The sequence below is a fragment of the Periophthalmus magnuspinnatus genome, chromosome 3 (assembly GCF_009829125.3).
Source record: "Periophthalmus magnuspinnatus isolate fPerMag1 chromosome 3, fPerMag1.2.pri, whole genome shotgun sequence".
Lineage (NCBI taxonomy): Eukaryota > Metazoa > Chordata > Actinopteri > Gobiiformes > Gobiidae > Periophthalmus > Periophthalmus magnuspinnatus.
This window is the reverse complement of record NC_047128.1, coordinates 32,186,071-32,209,254: the sequence shown is the minus strand read 5'-3', so window position 1 is coordinate 32,209,254 and position 23,184 is coordinate 32,186,071. Positions and strand designations below refer to the sequence as shown.

Below are 23,184 nucleotides of genomic sequence, written 5' to 3'. Positions count from 1 at the left end.
ACGCCTCTGATGAATATGTGTGGTGTGTGTAGAGCGTCTTACACAATGAACCATTGAAAGGTTTTACAAAAAGGACTGAATTAAGACCGACTGTGAGGGAGATGCTTTTACGGAGCCAATTTATGACAAGACTCTATACGAATTTCCTTCGGGGTAAAGTGATATTTTATCTTTTCATCCACAGAAATAACCAACTTAATTAAGTCACCAAGGATACTTGTCCATGCCCTTTAAAATTAGGCCATTTGAGATGGTAGCCTATATAAAATATACTAACCTTGATTGAAGTTTAATCCATTTGGAAAAATATTTTTCTGCGTAAATCCATCCATCCAGACACTCCGCGTCTTTTACGCACACAGGCACTGTGAGGCACTCGCTCCTCTACCGTTTCCCCAAACCTTAGGACTGTGTGAGGTGGAGGTCCGAGCTCTGCTGCAGACACTGGAGCGCGTGAGAGCGCGTGCAGCTGCAGTGCCTGCGCTCCTCCGAATGAGCGCGCAAATCAGACTGGAGCTGATTGAGTCACAGCTTTAAAGGCAACGGTGAGTAAGGCAGATATTTCAAATACATAAATACTAAAGACATGCCACCTTTTATGTGAAAAAGTCTTTGATTATAGCCTACGTCTGGTGCAATGGTCCTCACTGCCCATTTGCCTCAAACTTCAAAACGATCGTAAACACATTATGGTCATAATATTGCAGTTATTGACCTTTTAATCCAAACAGTTTGTAAAATGGGGGAGCTCCAGAAAGGGTAACAACCTCCTTGTTAAAACCAGGATCACATGTTGCCCTCAAACGCCTTGGCTGTGTGTGAAAACCCTCGGAGCAGGTGTTTTAAGTTGTTAGACCGTTGTGACTCTGTGGACATCTGTGACCTGAATGTGCTCAGCGTATTTCTCTGTTGACAGTTTGTCAAAAGAAGAAATGTAATAAAGAATTTATTTCAGGACACGGAAAACTGTGTAAAGTAAACCAAGTTTACACAGGTCATGTATAGAAATTTATAATCTAACTGAATAATCTTACTTACATATTCCCATATTCTAAATGATATATTATGTGCGCCCTGATGAGCAGGGTGTTGTGACCATATATGCATCTGTTCTTCCAAAATTACATTTTAAATGACACGGAATACCATTCTTCCTAGTGCTATTACCAATAAATGTCCTTAAATGCATAAATATGAAGCATTGTTACACACTCAATAGAAACTACACAAGTGAAAGAGCACATAACAGTGCGCTCAGTGCGCAGTTCATCCATCACAGCCGCTCTCAGGTGCGCTGCTGTACAACGCGGAAGTGTAAAGTAAACAGAGCAGGGCAGGGCTCCTCTATCCCGCTGAGGCAGGACTCTCCACTGTCCTGCTGCCATCATGTCCGACAAAGACGATATTCGCTACTGCCACAGATGCTCTTATGTGCTCCTCAAGTTCCTCTTGTGTTTTTATTCCATCATCTGGTGGGTAAGTCATTTTACAGTTTCGTTGGGGATCGAGGCGCGCGCGCGTGTGTGTGTGTTGTGTTTAAACCGAGACTGTGTGAGCACAACAAGAAAGACACGACCAAACCGTGTAACATGTGACAGGTTTGTGTTATTCTTCCTTAAGTCATTATTTGCACTTACTGTTTTTCCGCATGTAATGGCGGAGACTGAGGCCACATGGCCACACCTTCTTGGCCACCTTTGCTCTACCTGTTTGACACTACAGTGAGAATGCCTTAGAGATTATATCTACACCTCTGTCTGCAGTTTTGTGTCTGTGGTCCATGCTGTGGTTACACTCAGTGATGAGCATATGATCACATGCTGTAGTTCTGCATTCTCACATTAAACTGAACATTAAACTGAACATTAAGCTGAACATTAAACTGAACATTAAACTGAACATTAAACTGAACATTAAACTGAACATTAAGCTGAACATTAAGCTGAACATTAAGCTGAACATTAAGCTGAACATTAAGATGAACATTAAGATGAACATTAAGATGAACATTAAGATGAACATTGGTGGAGTTCTCTATTTAATTTTCATGCAGACCTATTTAGGATATTTATCAAATGAATATTAGCAGTGTTTTACAAATATTGGCTGGTTCAAGTAAAATACCAACTTAGCAGAAATGATTAAACCAGACAACTTTACTGAAAATCAAGGCTATTAAATGTGACATTTAACTTGGCTAACTAAATCCAAGGTTGATGGAGTCGGCTAATTTTCTCACTCACAATAGAAGTGATTTTCTTTGGCTCAGCTGCTCCTCTTCAGAGAACACCACAGACATGGTTCATATATAAACAGATCGCTATTGGCACCACGCTTAATTGTTCAAAGAAAATCACAGAATTACAGTTTTCAAGAAGCATTTTAGATGTTTATTTTTCACAGACATTATGGCTTATAGTTGTCATTTATGTAAAAGTGGTAAAACGGTGAATCATTTAATTTATCAGGCTACTCTTTATTCTTATTCAAATATTTATAATTAAGACTCTTTATGAAGCCCAGAGATCCAACTGAGCTGTGGGAGTATATCACCTCCACAACATGAAGTGTTAAAACAGCTGTGAATTTATCATGTTGTTAGTATTGGAAATGCTATTCTGTGTTAGTTGGATAATTAAGTTTAATTAGTCTTGGGGTAGTCTTTGGTTTGTTTATAGGTTCATACTAAGTTTGTGTTGTTTTTGCTTTACAACTTTATAATCTTGTCAAAAGTGAACTAAAAGTGAAATATACCTCATATATACCTCATTTTACAGGAAGCTGGTGAGCTGCTGTGACAAGGATTTCCTGTTTATACTTTAAAAGATTGTTCCCGGTCATTTCTAACATTATGTGCTACAGAATAAGAAAAAGTGACTATTTAATTTGTGTGTCAGAAGGAGGAGTATGTCTTTTGAAGAGATGAGAGGTGTGCAGTAGACCGTTCTCAGTTTATAATGCGCTGATAATGGTTTTCCGTTACAGAGGAGCCACCCACCTATGATACTGGTGAACCTACTTTGCCTTTATTCAAACTGCTTTAACACCTCTGTCTTTCTGCACTTGCAATGAACGGTCTGCTTTCTCCAAGGTTTTGATATTTGATTATAATATTTAAGTACATTGTTTTTTTTGTAATACTTTTGCATTTAGTGTAGTTCTTTTATTTTTAGTTAGATGAGCTTTTGATGATGACACTTGGCAACTAAGCTGCTACAAGCCAAATGTTCGATGCCACCACATTCACAGCTGTGAAGCATTTACTGTCAAGAGAAATTTAAACTTCTCTAGAAACTGAAGCTACAGTATCAAAACAGCTCACACACCTGTCTTCACTTGTGCATCATTGTCCAGCGATGTACCACTGCTCCTTAATTGGAGGACTTTTGAAATCAGTTGACCACTGCAGGTCGAGAATGCTCACAAGAGCTGTGATTTTATAGTTCTTTTATAACCTTGGCAATTTGTTTTGTTTTTATATTCAATATGCTCAATTTCACTTTTATCAACCAATTGTTGCCTGTGTGGAACAATGAGGCTATATCATAAAAGTATAGTAGTCATATCTGAATTTCAAATTATTTATAAAAAAAAAAAGAAGAAGAACGAACTGGACAATAACACTGTGCCGGTGCATGTGGTCAGGTTCCTTGCAGGTCACACAGACCATGTTGATGTAAGCAGTTTCAAATGATCTGAGACTCAGGTACTTCTCACTTATCTTTAACTAGCCTGGAATTGAATCATTCAATTTGTGGGTCACCCCTTCTGGGCCTCTCTGTTACTCCTCCAGTGTGTCTCTCTCTGTAGTAATCTACACTGTCATATTCCAGGGTCATGGGTCACTCTGAGATCATCCGCCCGATCATCTGTTGAGTGTCTTCTCAGCTGCATGATTAAGAGTCTAGACTTTAATCTATAAATCAACCTCTAAAATTTCATTCAACTTTTTAGGTTAATCTCCTCATAAAAGAACAGCATGTAATTAAATAAATGTTAAAACATCTCATACTTTAATATATTAATCTAAAAGCTTATAGATGGCCAAATTATAACAAAAAAGTAATGGTATTTTATTATTTCATTTGAAAGATAAATACTCTAAACTATGTGTTTAATTAGGGTTAGCCACTTGCTTGTCACAGTATTCAGGGAAAAGGAAATGCAAACCAAAACTTGAATTTACATTTTTTTTTTTTTTGCATATTACTTTAGCTGTTTAAAAGTACTTGACCTGTTCCTAACCTACTACTTACAATAGCGATCAGGGACATGTAAGGAAGCACACCATGGTGGTCTATAAACAGTTTTCACTCTTGGTGACAACTTGTAGAAAAGGAATGTAAAAATGAAAAACGTGAGGTGACGAGGGAAGGGCACAGTTAAGAGTCTATTAAAGACTGAAATGTTTGCGTTACTGTCCTACCACCTAAACCCAGTGCTAGGAGAAAAAACAGACTACCTAAACAAGTTAAGGTGGGCTACAAGAGAATATTGAAAATAGTTTTGAAAGCAGGCAAAGTTAGAGATAAATGTCAAAAAGCTGCAAAATGAGTTGACCGATGAACTCAACGATCCAAACAAGGCTGTAAGGAGATATTTCACCTCTTTTCTGTTTAATTTTACAGTTAATTTTCTTTTTTGCAATACCTCAGCTGCAATTGAGACATTTATGAACTGTTTTAAACCAGTTTTAATTATTGGGACAATCTAAACAAATATCAAGATATTCATTTTTGTCATTATTGTCTATCAGTATTGCACATATAGTTGAAATTCCTTGCTTTTTCCTCTTTAAGCCCTTTATGGAATGTCATCAGTACAATGACATGATGATGATTAATACAGGGCTTTATAGTTTGCAGGTCCATTTGATTTGTGGGAAGTCATGGTATTATACTTAATAAAAGATAAACAGTTCTTATTCATGATGTTTTCTGTTAGACCATTATTTTGATAATAATCACAGTATATCTTTAATTGCAAGTATTTAGACTATGAAGATTATGACATCAAATTTCAGTTTTTTTCTATGTCTAATATCAATACTTTAAAATATTTGCAGGTACCAATATCCACCAATTCCAGAGGAGATAATGAGTGTCTATTTCCTAACTAACAGTATCAAGCAGAGTATAAGTATAAGTATAGTATAAGCTCATGCACTCGAGAATAAGATGCAGAACTTTTCTTTGCAAGCACAATAGGTACAGGAATTTGTTTATATCTGTATCAGTGAAACTTATAAATAATGAACTGGAGATCAAAAGAAGAGATGATTTGTGTGTTTACGAGCTTTTTGTGTGAGTCACTGTGCGCTATCGTCTGGCGTTTTATCATTGTGAGATGCATGTGGGTGATGTTTCGAGCAGCTCCCTCTGTTCCAAAGAAATTTCTTTTTGGGAGACCAATAAAATGAACTAACTGTGTTCTGTAGCTTTTATTTGTCCTCCAAGTAACATCGAAAAGCTTAACATTAAAAAATGTTCTTGTTATATCAATTCATAGACTCCACCAACCAGAATATTACCGTAGTTACTGCTAGTATCAGTGCATTTTAACTATATATTCCTTTAATAACAAAACACTTACAAGGCTCAGTGTGAGAAAAGACCAGTTAGGCTCTATTAAGACTGGTGGAGTAATTAATGAACACTCTGTATTTGTCTACCCCTGTGTCCTGAAGCTCGAGTTTATTAGAACTTCTAAATAAAGATGTCATTTACCAAAATCAAACATGAAAAGATCTCCTGTGGTCTATTTCAACCTGGCACAATTACAAAATCTAATTGGACTGTAATAAGTCACAAAATTCATACTAAAAAGAAGAGGCAAGAGCAATGTATTTATATAAATAGCCTTTATTTGTGTTTTCGCCTATCAAAGCAAAAAGCAAATTTCATGCAAATATGGGGATCACTTCTTACTTGCTTATAAAAATGTGCCTTCCTTTTGCCTGCAGCTTATAGGTGGCTGTATCCTGGCTATAGGCATATACGCAGAGGTGGAGAGGCAGCGTTACAAGACACTAGAGGGAGTGTTTTTGGCCCCAGCTATTATCCTAATCCTGCTGGGCATCATCATGTTCGTAGTCTCGCTGATTGGCGTTTTAGGTTCACTGAGGGACAATTTAACTCTGCTAAAGGTGGTAAGTACAGTTTGTAGTAAGTTTTAATGACAAGACAAATTCAGTGACGACATGTGAGATTATGATGACATTATGATATATTTCAGTTTATGTACACGTTGGCGGTGTGCCTGATCCTGCAGCTGCTCGGAGGGATATTGGCACTAGTTTTTCCGAAACCAGGTGAGTCCTTGTCAATCAGAGCCTGAGCATATCTTTCACCTTGAGATTTCTTTGGAGAAATGTTATTATTGGCTGCCGTAATTAAAATGATTATGGATGAGAACTTGGCGAATGTACCAGTAATTACATTAATTCATCTAAGTCTATTATAAGGTATAGGATTATCAAGATGTCTGTGAATGTTGCTGAAACTATTCAGAAATAATGCCGTCTTTTCAACTGCTGTTAATCTGGTTTAATTTAAGATCCCCATCTTCATTTATTCTATTTTCTTCTTCTGTTTTCCATCTGATAAAAGGGACTATCAAGCTCCTGTGCATCTAAAACGCAAAGCTATAACCTGCAAATTTCCAATCAAATGAACTAATCTGCTGAGAATCAGGTTTGTGTGACTAAAACTGGCCAAGGTGTTGATCATCATGCTTTAGAGTTCCAGTATCAGTGGCATTAAATGGTCCTCAATATTACTGTATTGCAAGTGAGTGTAATGCTAATCTAATGCAATCAACGTGACACTTTATTATTTGACCTTGAAACTTGTGTGACAGGACGGATGATGCAATTATAGGATGTAGAATGTGCATCTACTGTTTATACATAGAAGAACAAGAAAATGCTTCCTCTCAACCCACTATTGTATATTTGATGTTACTCAGCTGTAGAAGTACAAAAATATTCACTGCATGGGTCTACAATGTGACGGCCTCATAGCATAATAAATCATTTTTTGGCCAAATAGATTTTTGGTCTTCTGTTCTCCAGAGCCTGCTGCATCTGTAGCTGTCATTGATGTCCTCGGGGAATCAGAAAATGTTTACAGCCAAACAATCAAACTGCCCATATTGGTTGTTTGTGTGTCATATAAACACATTGTAGTCACTGTAAAAAATGTCTCTGCTGTCTCAAAGTCAAGTAACTGCTTATATCTTCAATCTGTCAGGTAAAGTTACGTCAGAGCTGTGATAAATTTCAGAGTTGTCCAGAAATCTGGTTTCCACTGAGAAACAATAGGAGATTTAACACTTGAGTTCTTGGTCATGGCCAATTCAGCACAGAATATACAATGTATAGTTCTAACTATACATAAATATATTAAATATTCAACCATTAAATTAAAAACAAATTTCACTTTCCTGAAAAACAACTTGGGCAATTATGCTATGAGGATAATCATATGCATCCTTGAATCTTGGTCACTCGGCTCCCATATCATCTTTGTCACAAGAGAAAATCAGTGATTCTTCCTGCTTTATATTCTTGATTTTTGCATACTGCGTAAATTGACGACATATTTGAAATTCAAATTTTCACATATGTTTAATTTATATTATAATACCGGTACTTTAACATAGTGTTCAGCATCAACAATATGACAGCGTCTTAAAAGTGTGCCTTTATCTTGGTGCACTACAGAGACTTATGAGAAAAAATATAAAAAGAGAATAGGAGATGTGTATGTTGAATATCATGTAGAACTGTACAATTTCAATACCTTCAAATACCTTCTCTGCAACATAGTAATGGTCTTAGATACTGCAACATAGGGTGGAGATGCTATTGCTTTGCCTGGCATGTTTCACAGTATGACATTAAATTTATCTAAACTGCAACTATTAAATTCCAGGTGTTTTTATTGCAAAAATACCTTAAAACAGACAGAAAGACAGAACAAACAGATTCTTCTTGGGAGAGGGCTTGCCTCTCTACAGAGCCGACCTGTAATTTGGCTTGGTGGTGTAATAGTAAGATTAATGTCAGTGGCACAAAGCATCTTCAATACACAGCAGAGAAACAAGCAGGGAAGTAACAATGAGCACCAATAAAACAGCAAATTGAATCAAATGGTGCATCAAACATGTATGTGTAGTTAAGGGAAAACGAGGTACTGCAGCAGATTGTGACTGACAGCTGTGCCATGTTATAAACTCATCTTTAAATCTTTCAGTTGAGTGGATCAGTCACCTTGACTAATTAGGTGGTTTCTTACACTTGGTGTGCGTTTCACATAAACAGTAGATCAGCTGTTTCATCAGGATTTAATGAAATGGTACCTGACCTTCCCCCATGCATTAACATACTAATTGTTTCTCTTCATTTTCTTCACGCAGGCGATGAATTTGGTGAATAGAAGCATCAGGAGAGGCATTAAAAACTACTATGACGACTTGGACTTCAAAAACATAATGGATTTTGTTCAGAAACAGGTATGACATGTGATGTAGCTGGTAAAGAATATATACCTCCATCAGCGTCTAGTACAAACACTGCTTTTATTGTACACAAAGAATGGAAGTTATGAGCAACACAATGAACTGAGCCACAGTCAAGTTATAACCACAGCTAATCATCATTAAAAGCACATACAATTATGTCATTTAGATGATCACAGACTCACCAACATTAAAATCCTTTTTAGTTGTTATAGATTTTTTTCCCTGTTTGATGATGTTTGAGTGATTTGTTGGCTCAGAGATGCCATCTATGAGACTGGAGACTTGGATTAGAGCTGACAGGCAAGCACAGTCAATTTTCAGCATAAATCTATAAAACTCTATATGGGATTTTGTACCTGTTTCTTTAGTTGTAAAAAGTACATGCTCAGTTTTAAGTAACAGGGCCTGACAGAACACTGGTCTCAAACTTGAGCAGTATAATTAAAATACATGATGCGAATGTCCTAATGAATTATCAGCTTGTAGACATCCTATTGATAAAAAAGGAGATGCTGCATTGACTTGTGGCTTACAGCCCACACAGAGAACAAGCCAATTAGCGACCTGGTTAGTCACTCGTTCACCCTGTCTGAGATGCCAATGTCCAGACATCAGTCAGTGGGTGTGTCCATCTGCGTCTGCATCCAACAATGCATTGTCAGGTTAAAACGTTGCTCTTCAGTTTTGTGCAAGAGTAAAGACAGTTGGACTGACATAGAATTCATTATAGTCATTAATTATGGCCTTGGCACAGCTGCCTCGTCTAATACATTTTGGTGCATGTTTTAATGGAGGCTAGATAATCATTATTGCTATCAAGTTAATGGGATTTTTTTAAAATTATTGTTATTATTATATCAAGACACATTTTATGCAGTTATTTAAATTGAATGCATTGAATTAATTAATTTAAATTGATAGTTACATATTGATATTTTTACAAATTTAGCTTTTGTGTATTGTGTATTTTCCATTATGAAATTCCCACCATGAGATATGAGAACCAACAGGCTCCGACTAACATGAATATATTTGTGCAATATTACACTTGTGGCAAAGTGGGTGACGTGTTTTTCCAAAAGACTGACTTGCCAATTGAAATTGGAGGAGAATGGCTTAAACTTAAAATAAAAATTAAAAAAATTTGCATTTGGAAGTCTTGTTTGCTGTTAAACAAATTAATCTGTCTACAGACCCTTGGATCTGCCGGCGTTTGGTGGTGGATGTAGCTTTATCTCAGTGCATTTCCTATTTGGGTTTTCACTGTTGAAGCAGTAATGATTGGTTGGCACCCTGGTGTGGTGTTGGCATATTGATGACACGCCTGTCAAAGAGCAGTCTCATAAACATTCATATATTCATCCATCAGCCCTAAATTCATTTTACTTTTATATTACCAATCATCAGTACTAGTGATTCTGCAGTCTTTCTGACCAGCACTGCATGTAAAAAAAAATTAAAAAAAATTATTTATATATATATACACACCTCAGAATCTCCAGAATCGACTCACTGAGCTGCAGAGGCTGCACTAGCACTGATTCATGATTGACTTGGTAGTGAGAGGCCAGAGAGAGGCATTTTAGGCTTAAACCAACTGGATTTCAGCATTGAAACTGATAACCCAAATGAGAGACTCAGGTTAGACTAATTCTGATTTCTCGTTGGATAATTATCTTGAGAGCCAAAAAAGACAAATTATAACTTTAACAACTTCGCCATCATGTCCCATGTTTTTGTAACACTAAATTCATTATATAAAATAGATTGTACAGCATTGCTTGTGTGTCCAGTTGTGTATGAATAATCAACAGGGAAGTGATTTCCATGACCTATTCCCAACAACACATTCAAAACGGTCACAATTATTCAGCTTGTCTCAGAAATTATGGCGTATCTTGGCAGCAAATGTGTTTGGCTTTCATCCAGTTGAGTCTCTGAAATGATCTGGCATAATGATTTTCTTTCATCTACACATAATCCCTGTTATGTCTCCTCTGCTCTCTGCACTCACTGCTTCTCAGTTTAAGTGTTGCGGAGGTCAAGAGTACACAGACTGGGCGGTCAACATGTACCACAATTGCTCTGCTCCAGGTCCTTTAGCCTGTGGAGTCCCCTACACCTGTTGCATCACCACCAAGGTTTGTATTTTTGCATCTAATAACATTGTTTCTTCATGAATGAAAATGAGTATCTAGTACTGCATGAACACAAAGTTCAAAAGGACACAGTGTAAAAATAATATGGTTTTATTATAATGGTTCGTGCTACTGTTCACCAGCTTAGGCACAGCAAAGGCAATTTTCACCCACACAATCACAACATAGTGTTTTCATATAATTATAATGGCCCTTCAGGTTCCTATCTGTGGGTTTCACAATGATGAAAAATTATGATCATTGCCATAGCAAATTTAAAACAAAACATGTACTATTTTGAATGTTGAAAAGCCTTAAAAATGCCCCATATAACAAGAAGCTAAAACACATTATAGTGAAGAGGGGTATAACTATTACAACCATACACAGCTAGGGAAATATTTGGGTAAGTCATAGCTATTGATATAATTGTATGCAGTTTATTTTGCACACATTTTGTACAGTCTATTACTGCATCATGTGGGACTGTCAATTTGGATAATTCATATTTTTACACCATACTCAGTGTTGTGCTCTCAAATGTGGATGAGACTTTCATCTTAAACATATATCAGGTCATGCACCTGGACTGGCACAGGGAGGAGGACAGACTGATCTGAATGACCATCTGACTGTCAGCTGTTGCCTTGGAAACTGATCTGGACTGTTAAAATATGCTTAAATGTCATCATATTTTTATATCTAGATTAAAGAAGAAATATTGTGTTTTTTGTTTGTTTTGTTTTAATCTAAGACTGTTGACTTCCATTTGAAAATTGAGGCGAGTTTGTAAATGAGAAGTGAAAAAAATAGTTAAATGTTCTTAAAAGCTCTTTAATGATTATTTAAACTTGTGTAATATCTTTACCATTTTTCTTCATGTTACTTCCTAAGGCTGGTTATCACACTTGCTTGTTGCAGATGGCAAGCAGGGGCCATATTTAAAATAGCATGTGAATCTCCATGTATTTGAATATGGAAATGCTGGATTAGCAAATGCTGTCATTACACCAATATTTTATTCACAGCCAAATCAAACTCATTTGGACAGTCAACACATGCCACACTGTCACTGTCATTCTTACAGTCACTTTAACTGCTCATACATAGACCGTTTAGTAACTACGGGTTAGGGTCTTCTGTATCAGATAAAACTATATACAGAATAAGCTTTACATTTTTCAGAGGAACACAACAAAATTCAAAGTTAATGCAGAGGTTAATTTGAATATACAATTGTATACATGTATGAAAACATAAGCAACTAAACAGCTGCTTCTCTTGTTTCTCATTTGTGTTTCCTTGTCTCTCTTGCAGCCTAATGAAGTGGCCAATACTCTGTGCGGTTACAGAGTGCTCGAGAAAGAGGTTGGTCATCTCTGATGTGTAGTGGTCGGCATGCCCCAATGGAGCTACATGTGCAACTTGTTGTTTTTATTAAGGGATTTCAAAAAACATATGAAAAGGCCAATATTTCAGTTTTAGCGTTCTATTTTCTACTTCATATCAATTTGCTGTTCATATCAGAGGATTGCATTTCACCTTTAGTGGCTCAGTGGTTGGAGCACTCATCTACCAACCCAAAGGTTGAAGAATCGATTCCCGCTCCGGGACATATTGTCATATTGTCTTGTATGATGTGATGTGCATGAGGGACTGGTGGTGATCAGAACGGCTGATGTGATGTTGCAGATTAGCAGGTTGCTTCCTTCAGTCTACCCCAGGGCAGTTGTGGCTAGTAGTAGTTTACTATCACTAGGTGTAGAGTGAATAAATAATGCAATGTAAAGTGTCATTTGAATTAAAAAAAGACTGCACTAAATGCATTGTTTTATATTACGGAAATAAAGCTTAAGCGTGTTATATGTGATTTATTTTTCTTAGCGTTTGGATTTAATCGATGTCATTCACATCAGAGGGTGTACTGACGCCTTCTTCATCTGGCTAATGGACAACTACAAGTATATGGCAGTTCTGCTGCTGGGGATCCTGCTGCCTCAGGTAACAACATACTGATCATTACAATACAATTACAAACAACATTTGAATCTGTAGTGTCCTTCCCTGATTGTCCTATTTACTTACCCTATCACAAAGAAAGCTCTACCACAACTCGCCTGCCTCTCTCTTGTGGGTTTGAGACCAGCTTCTGACAATTTTTTGAAAAACAATTAAAAATGACAATAAACCAACCAAATTAGTTTATGTAATTATCTTCATGGTGCAGTGATGAGTTAACAAAGCCTCAAACAACAACAAACCCCATCTGATTCTGATCTTATGGTCTGTTGTCCGTCATAATTCTGTGCTAATTTCTTAATCTTTTATGTTGCTAATCATTTTACTGACTTCTTAGCGTTGAGAAAATTGCAGCTAACTGAGAATTCTAAACCTGTCAGAAGTCTTCTCCATCTTCTTAGTCTTAACCTCCTCAAGCTAATCACTGCTTTGCTCTTGGCAGTTCTTTGGTGTGATTGTGAGCTGGCTGTACATCACGCGAGTGGAAGATGCTATAACGGAATACGGCCATTACATGGACGGACTCCTGGACTCTGCAGAGAGGGAGACCAAGAGTCACCGGCGTGTCACAAAGTGGTTTAAGTGCATGCCAGATATCGACTAAAGGGACATCTAATAGACAGAAGCTCCTCAAACTCTCAACTAACAACAAACCAAACTGCAAAAATACTGAACCGTGCCTTTATCGGTATGAGGGATAAATAAACTGTTCAGGCATGGCATACTACAACAACGCACAACTTTACTTTGGATTTTTACATTAAGATTTTGTATTAAGTAGTTTTATGTCAAGTAAACTCAGGCTTTTATCAGTGATCAAACCTCATTGTTTTTAATTGTTTGTTATACCATCATTTCAGTTATTACTCGTATCTACCTAACAGTCCATCTACTATCCATCTATAGTGCTTTCATTTGTCAGTTGTTGTTTTGGTTTTATATTTTTCACTATTACTCGATTCATTTTAGTGTCCTAATACTGCAGTTTAGATAATGACCCTGGTTTGTGGAGCAGGCATAATGCATGTTTAATTCAATTTTTCAACGAATTTGCATCAGTGTACTCTTTTTAATTACTGCTTTCCCTATAAAATGTGTAGCAGTTTTATTTTTTTGAGGCTAACTGTAGCTGAACAATAATGTGAAGTGTGTTGCGGCACCCGTCTCATGATGAATAGAGCAGAGTAAAAGGAGACCACGATCAATCTGCCCTTTATATCACTACTTTCTGTCTGGCCTTGAAGCTTAATCTGATTTCAACAAAGGCAGATAGTTTGAGGTTTGATGTTTCTTCAATGGCATTTTTCAGTCCATTTACTATAAAGGGTAAGATGATGATGTTTAGTGGTACACTTTCAGCCACAACTGCATCAGGGCATAACCAGTGTTAGGAAGAATACTTGAAAATGTATTTTGTTAGAGAATAGGCTTGATCAATGAATCAGTAATATTAAGAAGGAAATATTGCACATGTACACACCCCAAGAGCTGTATTTTCTACTTTTCTCACAAATACAGTTAATTTTAGACAAGTTACTGTATTTTGAAAACTACAGTTACTCTTAACACATTTTAAGAATACTAATTTACTAATTATCGGTTCATGTTACTTCCTAAGGCTGGTTATCATATTTAATTTTAGATATAAATTAATTTTGTTGTTTGTTTGTTTTTTTAAAGTTGAATTTTAAATTGAAGTGTGTTTTGTTTGTTTTCTGGGTATATATAACTTTGATTAGTAAGATTTTCAGAATCACAGGTGATGTGGGGAAACTACTACTTGAGTGTGATTGGTGAAGAGTGAGTGAACAATAAACATGTTTTGTTATGTTCTGCTTTTTGCCTTTGGTGTAGTGGAAGGTGTACTCAGTGAAATGGAACGTTAAATAATTGATCTCCAATACCACTCTGTGTACCATGTGAGAAGTCAACTTAAGACTTGAATACCCTGATACTAGTACACTATAATGCCTGTCCAGTTTTATTATGTAGTAAAATGCTTTCATTACTTATTTCAGTCAATCTGCCATGAGACCATAACCTTTTCTTTGATTAATGGTGTACAGAAACACACAATATAAATGATTAGCTCTTCCCACTGCTATAGGAATAAACATGTTGAAGTGGGTTTCAAGGTACATTCACACTTTTACGCATTTGCACATTTACCATATTTATATATATATATATATACACATATACACACACACATAGATTTATATTAGATAAAGATATAGCTATACACATAGATATAGATATATAGATAGATATAGCCTTGGTGGGTTAATATACTGGAGCTGTAAAGAACAGCTATGACTCTGGATGTGAGAGGCTAGACTAGGCCTGGCTGTATTTTCATTTTTGAGAATTTTATAATACAAGAGAGTGCAAATAAATGATTGAGTTAGAAAGGGAGGAACAGGATGTGACCTTGGTACAAGTGTGGGAATGCAACATTCTTCAATGTGGATCTTCATTGTACACTGTAGATATACATTTTAAAAATATCAATACATCCTCCTATTCAATGAATACAGGAGGAATTAGATTGTATTTTATTTATTGCATTTGTTATTAGAGATGGGTAGTACTCAATTACATTGTTTACTTAGTATTAGTATTTTTTTTTTTTTTTTTTATAAAATAGTACACAGAATATTTTTCACCTGTCCTGGAACCACCACCTTAACATGGGAGGAGGAGTTTTGAGCAGCCCGACCAGGCACAGTCCGAAGGAGCAATATGGAACAGCAACGTGGAGCCAACGTGGACATCCAGACATGGAAACTGGCTCTAGGGACATGGAATGTCACCTCGGAGCTTGGAACCTGAGCTTGCGTGGGAGGTTGAGCATTACTGACCAGATATAGTTGGCCTAACCTCAATTTTTTCCATAACAAACACCATGTTCAAGCACAAGAGTATCTGTCAGTAATGTGGCACCAGGACACACTAAGCCAGACGTTGATGATTGACTTTGTTGCCGCGTTATTTGACCTCTGATCGTGTGTCCAAGATGATCAGAGGTTTTCAACTTGCACCTTCCAGGGAAGGATGGACATCGAAAGTAAAGGATGTCATCTGGCTGAAGAATGTGTCCTATGGAGCCTTGTTAGCTTGTGGAGACTCCTAAGGCAGCTTATGGGTACCTGCGACCCAAACAGTCACAGAAGCAAAAACTTGTGGTTGGGAGGAGTTTGGGGAGGCCACGAAGGAGGACTATCAGTCAGCCTCAAACAAATTCTGACAAACCATCTGATGCTTCAGGAGGGGGAAGCAGTGCTTCACTAACACTGTTTACAGTACGGGTGGAGAGCTGTTGACCTCGACTTGGATGTTGTTGGAAGGTGGAAGGAATACTTTGACGATCTCCTCAATCCCACCGTCAATCCCATCTTCCTAGAAGAAAGCAGAGACTGAGGACTTGGAGACAGAATCATCCAGCTGAAGTCACTGAGGTGGTTGGCAAGTTTCTTGATGGCAAGGCTCCAGGGGTGGATGAGATCCATCCTGTATATCTAGATGTTGTCGGGCTGTCTTGGCTGACAATCTGACCAATAGTCGAACCTTCTATTCAGGAGGTGCAGTGTGGTTTTCATCCCGGTCGTGGACCAGCTCTATACTCTCCATCAGGTGCTCGGGGGTTCATGAGAGTTTGCCCAACCAGTCCACCATGTGCTTTGTGGATTTGGAGAAGGCATTTGACCGTGTCCCTCATGGTGTCCTTTTGGGGGGTTCTCTGGGAGTATGGGGTCCTGGTCATTTGCTTAGTGCTGTCCGGAGTCTGTATAACCAGAGCAGGAGCTGTGTTCGAATTGCCAGCAGTAATCAAACCTGTTCCCAGTGCACAGTGGACTCTGCAAGGGCTCCCTTAGAGATAGGGTGAGGAGCTCAGTCAGACGGGAGGAGTCTAGCCGCAGCTCTTTCAGGTAAGGTAGCTCCAGCATCTGTTCTGGAAGCCTCCTGGACACCTCCCTGGGGAGTTGTTCTGGCCATGTGCCGCTGGGAGGAGGCCAGGGAGAAGACCCAGGACACGCTGGAGTGACTATGTCTCTTGAGTGGCCTGGGAACGCTTTGGGATCTCACCGGAGGAGCTGTAGGAAGTGTCTGGGGTGAGAGGAAATCTGGGAGTCCCTTGATAGACTGTTGCCCCCTTGACACGGCCCAAGAAAAGTGGAAAAAAAGGATGGGTGGAGAATAGTTTTCAAACTTCTTACCTATAATAGCACTTGAGTATTACTCTTTCTAGTTTAAAAACTAGTTTTCTTTATTTTGACAAGGTTAAATGATTTGAACATTCATGGTTCTCTTTCTCGTTTTTCTTACTATTTGGAAATATCAGATTTTAAAGTAGTTAATGTTTTATTTTTTTCCAACTATATTAATAAATGATAAATCAGGTGTTACGTCCAGACAGCTACTCGCTTACTTGAGTTTTTTATTTTCTTAGATTCAAAGATTTATTGTCATTGTCACAAGTAACAACAGTTTTAAATATAGAGCATTAAACAATAGTGTCTGCAGTGCAAATATTAGCACAGATACTGTATAGTGTCGATATAGCAGTATAAGGTATAGATGAGTGCAGATTACTTGAGTAATCTTTGGACCAGTACTTTTTACTTCTATAGTATTTAAGTAAATTAAGTAAATTGCTTACTCTACCCACTTTTGTATGTCATTATATTAGACACTAGTCTGCTATTTATGTAGTGGCACTGTCCAACAAGAAAGATTATATAGTTAAGGAATATGCACAGGTTTAAATATGTTTCAAAATATTTGTCAAAGTGAAAGTGTTTTGTCCTTGCTAACACAGAGCTTTTCAAATAGCAGCTAAGTAAATGTTGAAAGGAAATAGCAGCATTCATGTTGGAGAGGCTTTTAAGCATTGTAAAAAGCTACAGATGGAGGCAACAATGGATCATATAACAAATACAGTCTAGTGCCAACTAATGCATGTGCACCTATGGTCACCATGGCAATATACCACAAACATTGGACTTAATTAGGCTAAACATAGTATCTTTATCCGTAATCAGTAATGAGGTAATGCTGAAGCTAAGACTTACAGAGAAAAGCCCTGACAATTACCTGATTAATTATTATTTCCCATCCTGCTTGAACACCGACAGTGCCCAGTAATGTAGGTGGAAGGTGTAGTCATTTATTAGTCTGGTGGCTGACATTTAGCATGGCACATAATAAATTAACCTTGTTAGCTTAGCAGCCAAAAGCACTGATTTAGGAGGGCCCCAGAAGCTGCTCAAATGAACTTAAAGCAACTGTATGTAATATTGTGTTTAAATCACATAAACATGAGCTCACTGTGTCAGATATAGACATGTTCAAATTACTTTTACTGATAATAACTGTTATGCTGATTTATTCTTAATAACAAACACACTGGTCATGAAGGCCATTTGGTGTTTTGGATATTCAATCAGAATACTGAATGAGTCTTACATGAGTCTCTCATTTTGGATTTCAATGCTGAAATCCACTTACTTAAAGCCTAAAAGAATTTTCCCTGCACTGAATCCTCACTACCTTTACACCAGAAGCTGCACCTATAATTAATCAGTGCTAGTGGAGGCTCTGCTGCAGTATGTGCTGTCCACAGACTGAGAGGGAGAATTTGCATATGTTCTCTGTTTTACAGGTTAAGCTCCGGGCAACTCAGATTGAGTTGTGATTGTAAAATATTTTTAAAACTTTAAGGCTACAGACAGTTCCTTTAAGATACTAGGAGTTGATAGAAATCAAGAGTAACATTTTTCATAACATTTAATATAATCAGATCAATATTATTGTAAATGCCCAGAGGTAACTGATGATGTAATACACTGCTATAGAAAAATGTATTGAACTGGTATTTATGGTTTGTTTTGGTGCAACCTGTATTAAAGTAAACAAAAGGGATAAACTCATTATTTGTGTGAATTCCAATCTCAGGTTTTTATCATAAACAAAATAATCAGCAAATTGAGCCTGCAGACTGAAGAGGGAGCATTACAAGAGCAGCTATTGTGAAGATTCTTTGGCCTAGTTTTTTAACCACCACAATTTGTCTTCGACACAATTAAGACATAGTTCCCAAATAATTTTACTTTTCATTCTAGTGGCTGTGCTTATATGCACATCATTATCTGATTCCTGGAGTTATTGAAATGTTATGTAAACAGATACATTTACCCTCCCTTCACATGCTGCTGACCAACTGGCGACGACTGGACCTAGATGTCCTCTGTGCCCTGATCCTGCTCTGTAGACCCTCCCTTCCCTTGCCTGGCTGGATGACCAGGTGCCTGGCTGTTGTGGCTCCCGTCCTGCTGTCCTGTGATGGGCCTGTCTCTGTCTCCTAGTTGAGTGGCTCTTGCCCTACAGACTTGAACTCTATCTGTAAATGGATGTGCATTAGTCCCTGACACATCTGCAGTCTGTCCGTCCATGGGAATGGATCTCTCCTTCACTGTGGTGCTCCTCGAGGTTTCTCTTTTTCCCGCAGTTTTTTTTTTTTTTTTTTAGATTTTCCTTGCCGAGAAGGAGGGTCTAAGGACAGGGGATGTTCTGGGACAGTTCTCCATCTTACTTGTTTTCTGCTGATTAATTTGCTTGTCTGTTTCTCCTTCATTGTTGATTCTCTAACTTTTTGTTAAATTAATTCTCACGTTCAGTCCTCATCAAGACTTTCTACTGTTGTGATTTTGGGCTTAAATAAATAAATTTAATTGAATACATACAGTGTGAGTAATCTGATGTCTTTCTGTTTGTTCACACCTGTTTTGGGTTTTGCTAAGTAGAATTATGCAAAAGGAAAACAATTAGGTAAAACACACACCAAATCTAACAATGGGTTATCGGATTATTCTAGTTATCTGATTTAATAGAGGTTAGGAGGAGTTGATGCGGAGTTTTGAAATTTGCAAATGAAGACTTTCACATGCTCCACAACACTGTTGCCTTTGGGGCTGTGCGGGAAAAAGGAGCTTAAGTTCAGTAGCAGTGAGATTTTGCACCAGATCTGAAAGCGAAGTCCTCATCAAGACTTTCTTAACTGAAGTAGAAGAATAGATCAAATATTTTTCAATCATAGCTAAATAACTCAATAATAAGCCAGTGAAAAAGTATTTAAAGAAAACATATAAAGTTGAAATGCTCTGTATAAATGGTCGATCAATGGCCCCAGGTTAAGATTATAGCCTACTCCTGTGTATAAGATGCCCTGGAACTATACTTTGAAAACTGTCTCACATTAAACGGATAAGAAATGATTCTGCAACTGCAATCTGTATAACAATTTTATTTCATGCCAAATATAAAAACTATCAAACTGCCCATTTATGAATACTACAGGCCTACGTTACAATACCATAACCAGGTATCGTTGATGGTTTGGTGTAAATCTGCCATAGCTCACATGGTTTCAATAAAGAATGATGTTGTGTGTGCATTCAAAGCTAACAAGTGAAACGATAAATGGCTCAATTTATCCAAGAAGATGCTCCAAAATTCTCCAAAAAATTTTCACCCTCTACCTGTTCAGTCACTGCTGAAACCACAACAATCAATAGTTAACACTGCAGTTGTGAATTCAGCTGTTTTACAACTTTTAGAGAAAGTCTTCAGATCTGTCCGTGAAATAAATTGTCATCCTACAATTATCATTCTCCCAATTGTGTGTCTGTCGGGACAAGATGTTGGAGACTATTGAGATGTTATTGGTTGCCTTTGTTTTTTGTTGACTTTTTATGTGAAGCACTTTGGGCAAATGAAGTTGTTTTTAAAAGTGCTTGAATTGCTTTACTGTACAGTGTGGTTTATATATTTCGCATTTATTAATTTAGAGGTGTTTTTGCTGTATGTGCAGGGCTGCCTCTCCACAGATCTGACTGACTTCTAACTGGTCGCATTACTTGTTTTTATGCATGGAGGTAGTGGAACATCAAACCATCTTTTTGGAGACAAGCGACAGTGGAGACGTGACTAGAAAAGTTACATAATGCACCTTTAATTTGATTGAGTGGGCTCTCTGGGTTCTTGTTGGTTGCTCTTGATCTGCAGCGATGATCTTGTTTTTTGTTTTGGAAAGGATAGTCAAGAATACATGGTTAATCAGTTATGTGCGTGATGAAGAATGTTTGACCAGCGCATTGGTATTTTTTCCACCACTGACAGAAACATTTATTGATCTAACCTGTTTATCCACCATTTTATTAACATTTGTGGACATGTCTTTGTCCACTACGTATTACCTTTCAACTACAAGCAATGTTCCGCTCCCTCTTGACCTTCACAACACTGAAAACATTTGTAGGCTGTGCCCTGGCTTTAAGTGCCCTATTAGGAACACTTACAGACTCTAAATAAAGCATTCTTATATACACCTGTACTGAGTCTAATCATACTTCTTTTCTTTCCGCAAAGAGAGAGTTTCTGCGTGCCAGAAAATGGGTTTGACATTAAGTATATTTCGTGAATGTCCAGATTTCCTGCATGACATTTGCATTTAAAATATCTGGAGGATGTGATTACTTTCAGATTCTCTATTGACGTTGTGTAAATGGGCGTTCATTTCCGATTTCATGATGGCCAGCTATAGTATTAGGGATGTACAGACTTTGCACTTTAAGCCTCTCCTGTAGACAGCTGCTGGTGTATTCTTAGATCGGTTGTTACAACAGCAGAGAGCCCAGGCATGTGTCAAGGTAGTAGACAGTAGCTATTCGACATTCTCCACTCCTGACTCCTTTTCCCCTGTCTATCTGTCGGTTTTCTTTTTAAAAAAATGTAATTAAATGTGGCAGGGTGGTCATGTTTTCTAGTCTGCTCTTAGCCCTGTTATAAGACAAGGAAGGGGTGATGTGCAAAGCCAAAAGATCACATCAGCGAGGACAATTTTCATGCAGCTTGATCACAGTTATGGATAGAAAATTATGCAGTTTTTTTTAATGGAAATGAAGTTCATTATGATCGATTAAAATCCACCTGTCAGTCACTCAGACCATGAGGCTGACCAATAGCACGTGGGAAAAGAACACAGAGCTGCATTAAACAGAAAAAACATTGATTCAGAGCAGAGGGTCTTCACTTCTACAATGTTTTGATTTCACTTTTGCTTTTACTATGACTCAGACCCGGACAACTGAGGGATTACACAAACATTGATCCAGAATTAATAAGACTATGATCAGTATTGTGTATTTTATTGTATGATTGTGGTATCAAAATTGGTATCAAGTGAGTTTTAAATGTTATCGTGACAATATGACATTTACAGTATTTAATTTTAATGACGCATTCAACGGCGTGGTATGAATGGAGCAAGTTAATGTATTTTCAACACACAGAAGACAATCCATATCCCGTGATTTTGCTAGATTATGTCAATGAATGATGCATTTTGATACATTCACAAAACTATTTAGAGGTTATTCATTTTGCGTAGGCATGTGGAAGTGTTCTCAGCTGTGCATCCTATTGTTGGCAACAGGCTGAAAGCTGTCAGTCAATATGTACCCAATTGATATGATAAAATGAATATCTAATAATAATAATAATGTAAAAATATGTGCTAGCAATAACTTACAAAAGATGTTGTGTAGCTGTTTTTGGTTGAATGTGTATATAAGCTTATATAAGGGATTATTTAGGCTATATTCCTAATTAACTATATTGAATCTCATGTTTTCATCATAACATTTTCATGTATGTATGTGTTATTATAGGGAGGATCAGATTTGCTGACGTGAGCATTGTTTTGTCTGTAGTAAATGCCTGATCATTGTTCTTTTGTGTGGCCCCCTTTGGCATGTGGCTTGTCAAACTGTGTTGTGTTCACTTTATGTCATGTCATGTCAACAAACTGCCCTATAGTCTATGAAGGAGCTGGAGGACAGAGGTCTTTTGTAGAATTACCAGTAAAGCTGTCAAAATGCAGGTGTGTTCTATCTTTTTGGTGGCATATAATTCTCTCTGTCAATGTAAGGCCAATCACCAGAAAGCTGTGTATTTATTCAGTTACACAGGTTAAGGTGTCAATTGAGTACTGTTTACTATTTGTGGACCAACCGAAATCCTCAGTAAATCCCTTATTTATTTATATATATTTCTTGTAATGCTTTAGAGTAGCTTTATTTTGGAACCTAATGAATTTGTCTTCAATAAATAAACCACAAAAGGAGAAACCAGAAAATACTGGGTTATAAAACCGCTATTCTCTCAATGTGACCAGTGGACTTCTGCATTGTTGTTATTTTGTGAGGTGCTAAAGAGCCATGAGACACAGCAGGAACTTTTGGAGGCAGTCACCTTTAATCTGTTTCACAAAAATATAAAACTGTATGAACATGTGCCTCAATTTGGTCCAGCCCACACTGCACAAAAGAAGACAATGACATGACAAAGTTAACATCACCCCATACTTGCCCACATAAATAAATGAAAACAACAAAACAACAAATGAGCTAAATATTAACTTAAATACAAATAAAATATAACCACA

The 23,184-nt window shown here is 37.3% G+C and overlaps 2 protein-coding genes across 2 annotated transcripts in view; one reads left to right on the top strand and one right to left on the bottom strand.

Annotated features, from left to right (window-relative positions):
• Positions 1-1,333: 1,333 nt before the first annotated feature.
• Positions 1,334-14,294, top strand: tspan15 (tetraspanin 15). The gene is made up of 9 exons (XM_055231823.1): positions 1,334-1,476; positions 5,963-6,148; positions 6,235-6,294; positions 7,286-7,300; positions 8,419-8,514; positions 10,548-10,664; positions 11,979-12,029; positions 12,546-12,662; positions 13,123-14,294. The coding sequence occupies exons 1-9, from the start codon at positions 1,387-1,389 to the stop codon at positions 13,282-13,284; spliced, it is 894 nt and encodes a 297-aa protein (XP_055087798.1). The 5' UTR covers positions 1,334-1,386; the 3' UTR covers positions 13,285-14,294.
• Positions 14,295-15,977: 1,683 nt separating this feature from the next.
• Positions 15,978-23,184, bottom strand: part of LOC117393894 (hexokinase-1-like) — a 24,508-nt gene continuing 17,301 nt past the window's right edge. The window contains exon 33 of the mRNA XM_055229953.1: positions 15,978-16,079. Coding sequence (XP_055085928.1) covers positions 15,978-16,079 — 102 coding nt within the window. The remainder of the gene's footprint in view (positions 16,080-23,184) is intronic.

Coding starts and splice junctions, on each gene's coding strand:
- tspan15 (XM_055231823.1), top strand. CDS start 1,387: ATGTCCGACAAAGACGATATTCGCTACTGCCACAGATGCTCTTATGTG. Junction 12,030..12,545: donor ACAGAGTGCTCGAGAAAGAG/GTTGGTCATCTC, acceptor TATTTTTCTTAG/CGTTTGGATTTAATCGATGT. Junction 12,663..13,122: donor TGGGGATCCTGCTGCCTCAG/GTAACAACATAC, acceptor TGCTCTTGGCAG/TTCTTTGGTGTGATTGTGAG.